Source organism: Oncorhynchus clarkii, chromosome 13, assembly GCF_045791955.1.
Source record: "Oncorhynchus clarkii lewisi isolate Uvic-CL-2024 chromosome 13, UVic_Ocla_1.0, whole genome shotgun sequence".
Lineage (NCBI taxonomy): Eukaryota > Metazoa > Chordata > Actinopteri > Salmoniformes > Salmonidae > Oncorhynchus > Oncorhynchus clarkii.
The window spans coordinates 45,900,794-45,915,718 of NC_092159.1; the positions used below are offsets into that span (position 1 = coordinate 45,900,794).

Genomic DNA, 14,925 nt, shown 5'->3' on the forward strand with positions numbered 1-14,925 from the left:
CCCTGGTCCTCCGGTACCCCCAACAGTACACCTTTCTATTGTAACCCTGGACAAGCACACCTGATTCAACTTGTCAACTAATCATCAAGCCCAAGATGAATTGAATGAGATGTGTTTGTCCAAGGGCTACAGCAAAAGGGTGTACTGTTGGAGTTGGAAAACACTGGTGTAGAGGATACTGTCATCCTGAGTGGCGCAGTGGTCTAAGGCACTGCACCTCAGTGCTAGAGGCGTCACTACAGACCCTGGTTCGGTCCCGGGCTGTATCACAACTGGCCGTGATCGGGAATCCCATAGGACGGCGCACAATTGGCCCAGTGTCGTCCGGGTTAGGGGAAGGTTTGACCAGGGTAGGCCGTCATTGTAAAATAAGAATTTGTTCTTAACTGACTTGCCTAGTTTAATAAAAAATATAAAAAATGCCTCAGCGTGATAACACTGGTGTAGAGGATCCTGTCGTTACCTCAGCGTGATAACACCGGTGTAGAGGATCCTGTCGTTACCTCAGCGTGATAACACTGGTGTAGAGGATCATGTCGTTACCTCAGCGTGATAACACTGGTGTAGAGGATCATGTCGTTACCTCAGCGTGATAACACTGGTGTAGAGGATCCTGTCGTTACCTCAGCGTGATAACACCGGTGTAGAGGATCCTGTCGTTACCTCAGCGTGATAACACTGGTGTAGAGGATCCTGTCGTTACCTCAGCGTGATAACACCGGTGTAGAGGATCCTGTCGTTACCTCAGCATGATAACACTGGTGTAGAGGATCATGTCGTTACCTCAGCGTGATAACACTGGTGTAGAGGATCCTGTCGTTACCTCAGCGTGATAACACCGGTGTAGAGGATCCTGTCGTTACCTCAGCGTGATAACACTGGTGTAGAGGATCCTGTCGTTACCTCAGCGTGATAACACCGGTGTAGAGGATCCTGTCGTTACCTCAGCGTGATAACACTGGTGTAGAGGATCATGTCGTTACCTCAGCGTGATAACACTGGTGTAGAGGATCCTGTCGTTACCTCAGCGTGATAACACTGGTGTAGAGGATCCTGTCGTTACCTCAGCGTGATAACACTGGTGTAGAGGATCCTGTCGTTACCTCAGCGTGATAACACTGGTGTAGAGGATCCTGTCGTTACCTCAGCGTGATAACACCGGTGTAGAGGATCCTGTCGTTACCTCAGCGTGATAACACTGGTGTAGAGGATCCTGTCGTTACCTCAGCGTGATAACACTGGTGTAGAGGATCCTGTCGTTACCTCAGCGTGATAACACTGGTGTAGAGGATCCTGTCGTTACCTCAGCGTGATAACACTGGTGTAGAGGATCCTGTCATTACCTCAGTGTGATAACACTGGTGTAGAGGATCCTGTCATTACCTCAGCGTGATATCAACTGCTGCCCATTCATCATCCACCCTCACATTTTTTTTTCCCACCGTTTTTTCTAGATCACTTACAAACCCTTTCTAGTAGAGCCCACTGGATACTGACACTACATCATCACGATGTCATTTCTACAAATACTAGGTCTAACCACTGGACTGGCGACCACCACAGACACTCGGGACAAAGTTACAACACGGTGTTGTACATAAAACAGCTATGAGATCTGTGACGGTATCAGTGTACTGTAAATGCTGCTGTCACAGCAGAGACCCACAGGGCCATCATACAGTAGTACTTCATACATAATGCAGCATTCTAAGAAAAGGGGTCAATCATCAACAAGCACCAACTGAAAAATCACAGACGAGGCGTGAAAGTGGCCAAACAAAGTTCCCTCTTTGGTCTGTGTGGATACTGTTGGCCTCTAAGCAGGGGACTGGCTCCTAATGCAGAGAGCTGAGACGTCAAAGGATGACTGACTACTTTAATTAGGAAAGAGGGGACCCTTGGGAAGATGAGTGAGGAGGATAGTGCCAACTACTAGCCTTGGAGGACTGGCTCTGACCCAAATACACTGGCCAACAAGCAAAGGTAAAGGACTGACTGGTGCACTGTACTGTAGCTGTTGGGAAAAGGGATCAAATGCCTCTAGACTAGAGTCAACAACAAAATGACAGAGGGACTATAGGCGGAAGGTGTCATGAATATGCCTGCCCACTAGTTACGTGTTTGGCCCCTGTCAGTTAAGGTTAGGTCAGGTTTTGGCTGTGGTCTGATGCAGTGAAATGAGGCTTAACCCAGGTCAATCTTGGTTAATGCACTTTAAAGCTGTTGTGGTCTTTTATTGTGGTGGTTTTCAGCTAAGGCTGGTATTGTCTGTTGTCTGAAACAAGGAAGCAGGTTTGGCCTGTGTTGTTCAGTGCCAGGTGCTCCATGTTTTACGCCCACTGAATCTCTCACACTGACAGCTCCACAACATTGGTACCCTTCCATCCACATTACCATCTCTTTTCTATCCACCATCTCTGTGGTTCTTTGTCTCTCTTTATCGTCTCATCTTCATTCAATTGGCCTTTCTGTCTATTTCAAATGAAACCCACTGACCTTATCACCCTCACAGCCTCTAAAACGTTGGTGTTTCCATGTTCTGTTTTCTCACTCTCTCGCCAATCGTTTCTCCGACTCTGTTTGTTTCCATTACATCTTTACTCAATCTCTATTTACGTCTGTCCATACACAGCTTTCTCCACAAGCCTGAGCTCTCCTCCCTGGCTGACCACACACACACACACACACACACACACTTTCTGTGACAGGCTCTGAAATGGAGGGAGGGCGCTCCACATGTGGCTCACCAATCTGTTCATCATGTCTGTCATAAAGCAGAGACACATTGGAGATGCTTTGACTCACCAACATTCAGACAAATGATGAATGGTAATATACAGATCCAGAGCCGAGCCGAGCCCCCCCCCCCCCCCCCCCCCCCCCCCACACACACACACACACAGGATTAACCACATGGTCTTACCGTGAAGCAGGGGATGCCTGTAACCAGTGAGTAGACCAGCAGTGGGGGTATCTTGCTGGTGTCATCCGGGCCGGGGTAGGGCTTGGAGAACGTCTTGTCGTAGCAGAAGAAGCCCTGGATGTGCACAGGGAACGTGTCTGTGTACTCAAAGTAGTACGCCAGGAGAACCGTCCCTGCCATGATCACCAGCTGGAAATAGAACATGATCCCCGCGTTAGGCAAGAAGAGGAGGAGGAGGTGGCGGAGGAGAGGAAGGAGGGAGAGTCAAGTCCCGGTTCCCCTCATCCACGGAGAGAGGCATAGGAGTGATGGGAGCGAGAGAGAGGTCCGGTGAAGAGATCAATAGAGGGAGAGAGCACCTACTGTAAGCCTGACCAGTGCAGCGGGAGACAGAGGAGTGTGTGTGAGAGAGAGAGAGAGAGAGAGAGAAAGAGAGAGAAGGGAGCATCTACAGGGGAGAGGAGGAAGATGGAATAAAGATAGAATTATACTGCAACATGAAGAGAGAAAACAAAGAATATCAGAGAGCGAAAGAGAGACGGAGTGATGAGGGTGAAAAGAGTGTGAGATACAGAGGGAACTGCTTGCATTGGTATCGGTGAGTCTGAGTCTACTACGGAGGAGAAGTGGGTGTATTTTTGGATGCTGTGTGTGAAGAGTAGTGTGAATGTGATCATAAGCATCCTCCAAACCAGTTATATGAGCTGACATCCATTGTGACTGATTGATGTCTGACTCCAGGGTTTTTCTTATATAGGCAGGTCCATGGATATCAGAGATAATAATACACTACTGAGATATCAACTCAATTGCAAGTCGTCCTACAGTTTAAAATATATATATGAAAATGGTGTCTACATGTAATATTTTCCCCCACATTGAATAGACCAAAATATACTTTTCCATGACTTTTTGTATCTCATGGAATGTACACTGTACAGTAGTATGGTGGAATGGAGCTGCATCTGACTTAACTCAAATACACAAAACAAATCCTAGCTGTATGGCCTCGTTTATCATGGAAGTGAAGGGATAGTAATAGCCCCTTTCCTTCCACTTAGCTAGGGACATGGTGCTGGGTGAGGGGACATGTTTCAGCTTCACACTCCCTTAGGATAGTATCTGTGCTCCATTGCCCTATGACCATAGACACTGCCACACACACACAAACACACACACACACACACACACACACACACACCAGGGTACTCAGATATTTATATATTTTTTTGATTTGTTCAGAATCCTCTTCACTCTCTCTACCCTCCCTTGAGAGAGAGACATGTTATGCCATGTGCGGTTGTCATGGTGAAGAATGTAACGGTAGAGATGAGTTCACAATATTGTGTAATTTCATTTCCTCTCAACAGGATTTATGATTGCATAAAGTGTGAAGGTATAGTATATTTAGGTTAGCGTGATCTTGTCCTCATTCAGAATGATTCAAGGGAGAACATTGTAAGAGTAATGAAGACCAGCAGCATCACTGAAAGATACATAAGAACTCAACATAAACTCATATACTTTATAAATGGCGTTATATTAAATTATACTGTTTATTAACTGTATGTTCTATACTAACAATGAGTATGCGGAGTAGGTTTATGTTTAACTAACACATCTGCAATAGTGTAGCCTATTCCAGATACAACATTATCTCATCAACAATGATACCCAAAGCCCCTGATTTATCATATCCCAAGCCAATGTTATTCTCTCATTGTGTATCTTTATCCCCAACAGCCTGGAGAGAAACAGAAATATTTTGAAGTAGGAGTGAGTCATATCATTTCCCCGTACCATTATTTTACATATGATCTGGGAGGGATCTGGGTTGGATTTGAATCATTACATTCTGAGAACTGTCCATCTCACAGTAATGCATTTTAAAGACATCTGAGAAAATGTATGGCATTGTGTTATTAGCAGTACATTGTTCAATAAGACACAGTAACAGTAGTGAGGACATTATGCCCATTCAGGTGGCCTCTTGTCCAAATCCAGTTGTGGGTTTGTTGTTTTTTGTGCCAGTCTCACTTTCATCTGACTCGTTGGACTGGTGATGTTCAGACACATTATGTACACCCTGACACCTCCTCAACCTCCCTCTGCTGCTCGCTCTCTCTCTCTCTCTCTCTCTTCCTCCCTCTCTCACACTCAATCACTGTCTACAGTATCTCTCTCTCTCACACACACCAATCTGCTTGTATCTGACTGGTCCAGCTGTGCTGCTGTCAGAGCTCATGTCAACCAATCCCTGGTCAGTCATAATTCGTAACCTGTGATTGGATGGTCACAATGTGAAACATGGCAGTACTGTTTACAATGTGGGCCGGTCCCATTTAATATTAGCCAGTATGAAAAAATCCTTTAAAAAGGGGTAGAATAGTTACAAAAATAGATATTTTTTCCACTTTCTAAGGTCAAAATAACACTCTGAAATTGTGAAAATGATAATGCACTTACGGTGTAAGAGCTGTTGAAAAAAAATCATGGAATTTCAGCCTGTTCAGTTGGGATGGTGTTGTTTTTTTCAAGAAATGATGGTTCCGTTAGCCTGGAGGAAGAATTTGCACACTGCAGAGTGACAGGCACCTCTTCTCCTCTATTCTAAGATCATTAAGTGTTAATTGATGTGGACCTAGCTGAGGACCACCCGCAGAGCGCAGCGCCCAACACCCGTCCAACTAGAACGCTCTTCCTTTATTCTTAGTCACACACTTCTGGGTCGTGGCCAGAGACTATCTAATGTGATGATGAATGTTAGAACAGTGTGTCCTCTTCATTAAGCATGCTTCAGAAGACTGAATAGTTTAAAAGATCTACATTTGAAACTATTCTGTTTCCGAGCCTAAGCAAGTGGACATTCGCTCAGGCATCCTGACTGTGGTTATACAACTATGTTCTCCTGATCAGATGTTTTGCAGGGAGCTATTGTGCTAGCTAGTCCCACTTTAGTGTTGTTCTAGCGCTGTTATGTGTTGTTTGTGGTGGAATCGTTTCAAAATCACCTGCATCCCTCGCAGAGAGATACTTTTCTTGCTTGGGATCTTGCATTGTTAGCACTCAAACACAGGGGGACATAATTGTCATTACCTTCAATGACCACAGTTTGAGTAGCAGTCGTGACACCCACACTGCTGAACACAGTTACCCTGTCGTTACCCTTTTCAACAAAGGCTGGCCTGTCATGCACATCCTCACAACACCAGTATTCAGAATGACACAGACAGGAAGCCATTTTGCCTTTTTCTGAAAATACTGTTCCACCTTGCTTAAGTATGAAGTTAGGAATTTCACATTGTGTGTATATATTTTCCTCTCAATATGTCCCATGTCCCTGTCTTTCTTCATCTTCCTCAAATCTTAACATTTTACTTTCCCCTCTCTCAACCCCCTGATTCACCTCCTAAAATACTCTTTCTCCCCTCAGTCTCCCCTCAGGTTTCACTGTTCTCCACGTCTCCTCCCCTCGTATTTTCCCAGCTGTTCTCTAGCATAGAATGCTTTAACTGTGGTGAATATTTCATAGCTGTACATCTGTGTTCAGGACAGACCAGAAAGACATAAAGTTCTTGAAGACACCATTTAGACTACGCCAATAAACTCAGGGAATACTCCATCACTCTCACCCCAAGCTTCCAGATAAAACATGTATCATAGTCCTAACTAATCCTAATCCTTGGGTGTAATCCCAAATCCATGTTCCCTATAATAATGATACAAGAACTCAGATCAAGGCTGGATTGGTAAGGGCACGCTGTTGACACTGATTGTACAGAACATTAGGAACACCTTACTAATACTGAGTCGCACCTCCTTTTGCCCTCAGAAAGCCTTGATTCGTTGGGCCATGGACTCTACAAGGTATCGAAAGGGTTCCACAGGGATACTGGCCCATTTTGACACCAAGTTAGTTGTGCTTCCCACAGTTGTGTCAAGTTGGCTGGATGTTATTTGGGTGGTGGCCCATTCTGGTACACACAAGAATCGGTGAAGCGTGAAAAACCCAGCAGCACTGCAGTTCTTGACACACTCAAACTGGTACGCCTGGCACCTACTACCATACCCAGTTCAAAGGCACTTAAATATTTTGTCTTGCCAATTCACCCTTTGAATGACACACATACACAATCCATGTCTCAAGGCTTAAAAATCCTTCTTTAGCCTGTCTCCTCCCCTTCATCTAAACTGATTTAAAGTGGATTTAACAAGTGGCATCAATAAGATATCATAGCTTTCACCTGGATTAACCTGGTCAGTCTACAGTGTGTCATGGAAAGAACACGTGTTCCTAATGTTTTGTACACTCAGTGTATCTCCCTAAAGAGTACATAATATACTATTCCTGACCTGTGTGCCTGCCATTCATGTGTAAGCAGGCCTGTAAACAACCTATGTCATGTATGTTATATGATGTTTTATGAATGTTATGGGGGATTACAGATGTAAAATCTTAATTGGAGCCAGTTTTCTGCAGCAGGAAAATAATCCTGCACCAACAGAAAATGTGAATCATTATGTGGATATTTTTGTAGGGGTTGATACATTTTTCATTAGAGAAAATCAATTCTGACATTTTTAAGTGGAAATGACACACTTTAGAAGCCTTTTTAAGACTCAAATACACTTTGCAAGTTTGCATTTCCTGCTGGGCAGAAAAATTCTCGGCATCAAAAGAACGAGGAAATTAAGATCCTACATCTGTAGAGATGCCGTTTGCTTTTCAAAGTGCTTTTCTCTGCCTCCATGTATGATGCATTCTCTCCCTCCATCTTACAGTACATGGTCTAACCTTACTTCATGGCTCCAAGCTCTGCTGACAGACCTCACCCCCCACTGAGAGGACAACTTTACAGAGGGACTCCCATGCTGAGTGGACAAGACTGTGTAGCGTGATGCTCACTACCACTGACCACCATACTCTAACACAGGGTCAGCTGAAATATTTGTACATAGTTTTGTCTCAACGTACAGTATATTTTTCTCAGGAGGAACAGCCATGTCCCTTGGTGCTGCTAAAGCAGTGTGCTCTGAAAGAGCAGTTTTGTGTTTTGCTGGGTGGGGTGGGCGGGTTCAGATGGAGAGCTGGGCACAAGGGCCCACGTCAAACACATGCTGTCCATTAAGAGCCCCCAACAGCCTTCCACTCTACTGCCATCACACACGCTACACTGAACCGCCCAGACATGACAGGAGACATGGGGAGAGAGGAGGGGGAATGCAGGGAACAGGTGCAGGACTAGGGGTGGTGGTGGTAGCAGCAGAAGTCCCCTCTCTCCCCCTCTACAGTCACAAAAATAACATTCACTAAGGACCAGGTCCAACGGTGAGGGTAGAGGGCACAATAACAGATGATTTTATGATTCACTAAGTGTGTAGATTAAATAAAATTCCCTTCAACTTGCTTACCTTACCCTATGTGCATACAAGTGTTTGTGTGTGTGTTGGTGTGTGCTGAATCGCATGTTGAGCTGGGAGGCTCCTCTGTAACTGACTGTAAAGTGGGCTGGGAGGGGGGCTCAAATGGACGTTGTGTAACCTTTAAAAACACACAACCCTCTCCAGGGTACTGACCAATGCATGTGGAGAAGAGAGATCACTCCTGCCCTCCACACTATAAGACACGATGCAACAACACAGAGACGGTTGTCACTGGCATCCTCAGTCTAAGGAGTTGGTGTTGCCCTCATTACATACAACTTAATATACTCTTATTGTGTGTCAACAATCAAATCTCTCCTAGGTAGATGTTCCCATCCATGCAGCTGACAGCAGGTCAGTGTTAATTATAGCTCAGCTACAGACTACAGTAGAGTTGGCAGGACTGTGCTCTAATCCTGATCTCAGGCCTGTGCCAGACAAACAGGTGAGCTGAATGGGAGATTAGTGAGGCTGGAATGGAGATATTCTTCTTCAATCAATCTATACTCTTAATTTTCTTCAATCCTTTCTCTTCATTTCTTTCATAAGATCCATCTCAACATCTATCAGACCCACATGTTGAATAGCTAGCAACATTAGAGATAGTACTTTTTGCTCATTCTGCCAGCCAGCAGCTGATCATGTGACTATTTGACAGAGCAGATAATAGTCAATAGAAACGTGTGAGTATGAGAGAGTGTGAGTGTGAGAGAGTGTGAGTGTGAGAGAGAGACAGACAGAGAGAGAAACAGACAGAGAGAGAAACAGAGACAGAGACAGAGAGAGAGAAAGAGAGAGACGGAGAGAGAGACAGAGGGAGACAGAAAGAGAAAGAGCATGAAAGCATGAGAGAGCAAAATACGGAGATGGAGGAGGAAAAATAGATGGACGAGGAGGGATGGGAGATTAAATTAACAGGAAGTATGTCTCACTGTGCATTGTTGGGTCTGTACAGATCCCAGTGGTGGGAGGAAGAAAGGAAAGCAGAGGAAGAGGAGGTGTACAAGGATGGAGGGAGGAAAGAGAGGACGGGATGGCGGGGGAGTGGAAGGGACAGGAAAAGAGAAAGGTTGAGAGGGGGTGAGTGAAGAGAGAGGGAGGAGAGTGAAAAGGGCATATGAGAGGTACTGTAGCATGGAGAGGTTGGTAGTTTGGCATGCTTTCAGGGCTGTGTGTGTGTGAGAAAAGGGGAGAGAGAGAGAGAGATAGAGAGATAGAGGGAGAAAGAGTAAGAGCGAGAGAGGAAGAGAGAAAGAGGAAGAGAGAGATGACCGATCTGTGTGAAAGAGTGGAGGAGGGGGAGAGTAGAATGGGTACAAAAGAGAGAGATGTGATCTGAGCTTAGATCGTCCTCCAGAAAACATCTCTAGGGCTCCTTCTTGAAATATCTCTTTCTCTCTGTTTCTGCTTTTCAATCTTCACTCCCTCTCCCAACCACTCTTTCTTTTCCATGTAACTTCTCCGCTATGCAACTCTCCTCTGATTTCCCCCTCTTGTCATGAAATCCCTCTCGCCCTATTTTCAGTACAGCTCTTCTTTTGTCCCAGTGATGCCTCTGTCGTACACTATGTGAGGATGGGTGGGGCTGTAAACTGGGTTATAATGGCTGGTAAACAGACCCACAGACCAACACACAGGGGGGCCTGAATCACTGGGTGTAAATATTCAGTCAGATCCATACCCCTTCATAGTGTGGGACCAGGGAGGAGACCCTGTACTCACATTACACTGATTACACTGCAAAAACACATACATTAATGCTACAGCACATATCACAGTTCCTGCTTCTTACGAGTGTAGACACACTCACCTGAAAATGATGTGAATGAAGGCTTATAAAATCTTTACATTGCAGGTCCTTTATAAATATGGAATTACACAGGAATAGCAGTAAAAGCTGCAGTCTACGGTGTTGGGTTCTAAATTGAAATATTGAAATATCCTTAGACATGTAACCATATTAGAACTGGGTGTATGGAAATTTAGAGTGAGAAAGGGGAGTGCAGAAAGTTATACAGCCAACTGCTTAAGGTGTTTACACATATTCTATGTTTTGAAACACATTTAATCCCAAATGAGGTATTATAAATGAAACACTAAAAGGATGGGGAACTTTGACAAAGTGATACTAAGAGACCACATTCACAGAAGATTGATTGACAACTGGCTACAGCGACAACAATCACCCACTTCTCTTTCATATCGTCTGCGATCGCTAAAGATTGGAAAGCTGCCGTGTTCATCCCTCTCTTCAAACGGGGAGACACTCTAGACCCAAACTGTCACAGACCTACATCCATCCTGCCCTGCCTTTCTAAAGTCTTCGAAAGCCAAGTTAACAAAACAGAACACCGACCATTTCGAATCCCACTGTACCTTCTCCACTATGCAATCTGGCTTCCGAGCTTGTCATGGGTGCACCTCAGCCACGCTCAAGGTACTAAACTATATAATAACTGCCATCGATAAAATACATTACTGTGCAGCTGTCTTCATTGACCTGGCCAAGGCTTTCGACTGTCAATCACCTCATTCTTATCGGCAGACTCAACAGCCTTGGTTTCTCAAATGACTGCCTTGCCTGGTTCACCAACTACTTCTCAGATAGAGTTCAGTGCGTCAAATCGGAGGACCTCTGGCAGTCTCTATGGAGGTGCCACAGGGTTCAATTCTCGGGCCGACTCTTTTCTCTGTATGTATCAATGATGTCGCTCTTGCTGCTGGTGATTCTCTGATCCACCTCTACGCTGACGACACCATTCTGTATACCTCTGGCCCCTCTTTGGACACTGTGTAACAAACCTCCAGACGAGCTTCAATGCCATACAACACTCCTTCGTGGCCTCCAACTACTCTTAAATGCTAGTAAAACTAAATGCATGCTCTTCAATCGATCATTGCCCACACCCGCCCGCCCGACTAGCATCACTACTCTGGACGGTTCTGACTTAGAATATGTGGACAACTACAAATGCCTAGGTGTCTGGTTAGACCGTAAACTCTCCTTCCAGACTCACATTAAGCATTTCCAATCCAAAATTACATCTAGAATCGGCTTCCTATTTTGCAACAAAGCCTCCTTCACTCTGCCAAACATACCCTCGTAAAACTGACTATCCTACCGATCCTCGACTTCGGCGATGTTATTTACAAAATAGCCTCCAACACTCTACTCAGCAAATTTGATGTAGTCTATCACAGTGCCATCCGTTTTGTTACCAAAGCCCCATATACTACCCACCACTGCGACCTGTATGCTCTCGTTGGCTGGCCCTCGCTTCATACCCGTCACCAAACCCACTGGCTCTAGGTCATCTATAAGTCTTTGCTAGATAAAGCCCTGCCTTATCTCAGCTCACTGGTCACCATTGCAGCACCCACCCGTAGCACGCGCTCCAGCAGGTATATTTCACTGGTCATCCCCAAAGCCAACTCCTCCTTTGGCCGCCTTTCCTTTCAGTTCTCTGCTGCCAATGACTGGAACGAATTGCAAAAAATCACTGAAGCTGGAGACTTAGATCTCCCTCACTAACTTTAAGCATCAGCTGTCAGAGCAGCTCACAGATCACTGCACCTGTGCACAGCCCATCTGAAAATAGCCCACCCAACTACCTCATCCCCATACTGTTATTTTTGCTTTTTTGCACCCCAGTATCTCTACTTGCACATTCATCTTCTGCACATCTATCACTCCAGTGTTTAATTGCTATATTGTAATTATTTTGCCACTATGGCCTATTTATTGCCTTACCTCACTAATCTTACTTCATTTGCACACGCTGTATATAGATTTTTCTATTGTGTTATTGACTGTACGTTTGTTTATCCCATGTGAAACTCTGTGTTGTTGTTTATGTCGCACTGCTTTGCTTTATCTTGGCCAGGTCGCAGTTGTAAATGAGAACTCATTCTCAACTGGCCTACCTGGTTAAATAAAGGTGAAATAAAAAAATTCACAAAAAAACTTATTGAATGCAAAATGGTGGAATGCTTCAATCAGGAATGTTTTAGAGCCTCTTAGAATGACTGAGTGGATGTGCAGGGGTACGAGGTAATTGAGGTAGATATATACATATAACTAGTAACTAAGTGATGTGATGATAGATAAAAGTAGCAGCAGTGTATGAGATGAGTCAAAAACAGTTTGTGCAAAAAGGGTTGATGCAGATAGTTAAATAGTTAACCATATAGCTAGCCAGACTAACTAGTTATACTTGGTGCATCGCTACTGCTAGCCATGCGATAGCAGAGAGAACAGTCTATGGCTTGGGTGACTGGAGTCTTTGACATTATTTAGGGCCTTCCTCTGAAACCGACTGGTATAGAGGTCCTGGTTGGCAGGGAGCCCGGCCCCAGTGATGTACTGGGCCGTACACACTATCCTCTGTTGCGCCTTGCCGTCGCATACCAAGCAGTTGCCATACCAAGCGGGGATGCAGCTCGTCAACATGCTCTCAATTTAAATCTCTCTTTAAGAAATGTCTCCCACACTAGCTCCAGAGGTAGTGTGGAAGAAATCTACATCACATACCGCCCTCTGAATGGTACAGTGTAAAGACAACAGCTCTCCCACACCACATGTCCATGCAAGAATTACCTGAATTACACCAATACCAGTAGGCAGCATTTTTGCTTTGTTAGCCAAATTTGTGAATCATTGCGTTAATCAAGTCTGCAACACTATGTGCAATATGGTTTAGATGAGAAGCTCCTGTATAGTTTGAATTGCTATCCTCATTTTGTTTGTCCATGTACAATGACATTAACAGTATGCTAATAGCTACACTCCCACATGAAGCAGGAATGTGGCTTTGGCCACACCACATCAAAGGCTTGTGTAAATAGAAAAGTTGATAATCTGATAGATCTCACTAGACATATTTTACTCATGTAAATCCACCTTTAATGTACACTCCCCTATGTATTTATTAATATTATTTGGACAGTGAAGCTAGAAAGTTTAATTTGGCTCTATGCTCCAGCATTTTGTGTTTGAAATAAAATGTTAAATACAAGGCAACAGTACAGAATGTCACCTTTACTAAGAATTCAAGGCACACCTAACCAGCATGGCTACCACAGCATTCTGCAGTGATATGCCATACCATCTGGTTTGTCCTTAGTGGGTCTATAATTATAATCTATAAACCAAGAAGGAGAGTGATGGAGGGCTGCATCAGATGATCTGGCCTCCACAATCACCAGACCTCAACCCAATTGAGATGGTTTGGATGAGTTGGACAGCAAAGTGAAGGAAAAGCAGCAAAGAAGTGCTCAGCATATGTGGACACTCTTTCAAGACTGTTGGAAAAGCATTCCAGGTGACTACCTAATGAAGCTGGTTGAGAGAATGCCAAGAGTGTGCAAATCTGTCATAAAGGCAAAGGGTGGTTACTTTGAAGAATCTAAAATATATTTGTATAAAATAAAAGCACTTCATGCATCAACTCTCCCACCACACTCAAGTAGCGCAGCGGTCTAAGGCACTGCATCTCAGTGCAAGAGAATCACTACAGTTCCTGGTTCAAATCCAGGCTGTATCACATCTGGCTGTGATTAGGAGTCCCATAGGGTGGTGCACAATTGGCCCAGCGTAGTCTGGGGTAGGCTGTCATTGTCAATAAGAATTTGTTCTTAACTGACTTGTCTAGTAAAATAAATATTTCAAAGTGTCATAAGTATTTTGTCAAATTCTCTTACAGTGCTTTCGGAAAGTATTTATGACCCCTTGACTTTTTCCAAATTGTTACGTTACAGCCTAATTCTAAAATGGATTAAATCATTTTTTCACCCTCATCAATCTACACACAATACCTCATAATGAAAGCAAAAACAGGTTTAGAATTTTTTTGCAAATTTATTAGAAATAAAAAACTGAAATATGACAGGCACAAAGACCACACCCCCAATACATACTTTTTGGAGGGTATGATATTTATGCCTCTGTAACTTTCTCACTCATCATTATTCAGAATTAATTCCATGAAACATTCACTTCTAGTGGGTACAACATAATCTGAAACAAAAGCAAAACAAACAATGAATTTGTCCAAATACTTCTGAAATAGTGACTTCCGAATCGCAGTCTTTCACCAGTCATTCATGCTTCTCTCATTATTTTCCTTGAACTACTACTTTCCCTTCCACAGTGCAGAGCTGCTGAAAACACTGTGCTGTGGCTACCTCAAGCTGGGCTGGCTGGCTGGCTGTCTGGCTGGCTGGCTGAGTGCTGAGTGCTGAGTGCATTCTCCCTGCTTTGATTCAGAGGCCAAAACATAAAGCAGGGGCAGCTCTTTAATGGACATTTACCAGATGGCAACCAAAGGAAAAGTCCGTTTTTCTTTGTGTCTTAGGGCTCCAGCTGATCACAGCACTCTAAAAAAAATGTGTGTGTGTGTGTTCTTTGTGCACTTCACTTGAAAGACTCTCTCCGACAGGTGTTACCCACCATCACACACTGGGGTTATTTTTAGAGACGGAGGAAGCAAAAGAGAAGGAAAGGTGTTTTTTCACCTATTTAAAGTGTTAATGAGGCTGTGTGTGTGTGTGTGTGTGTGTTCTTCTGAACAATAATTACA

The 14,925-nt window shown here is 44.2% G+C and overlaps 1 protein-coding gene across 3 annotated transcripts in view; it reads right to left on the reverse strand.

Annotated features, from left to right (window-relative positions):
- The window catches only part of LOC139423980 (phospholipid phosphatase-related protein type 5-like), a 45,619-nt gene that overhangs the window by 22,813 nt on the left and 7,881 nt on the right, over window positions 1-14,925 (reverse strand). For all 3 annotated transcript variants that reach the window (XM_071175648.1, XM_071175651.1, XM_071175649.1), the window contains exon 3: window positions 2,924-3,112. In XM_071175648.1, the coding sequence (XP_071031749.1) occupies window positions 2,924-3,112 (189 nt within the window). The remainder of the gene's footprint in view (window positions 1-2,923; window positions 3,113-14,925) is intronic.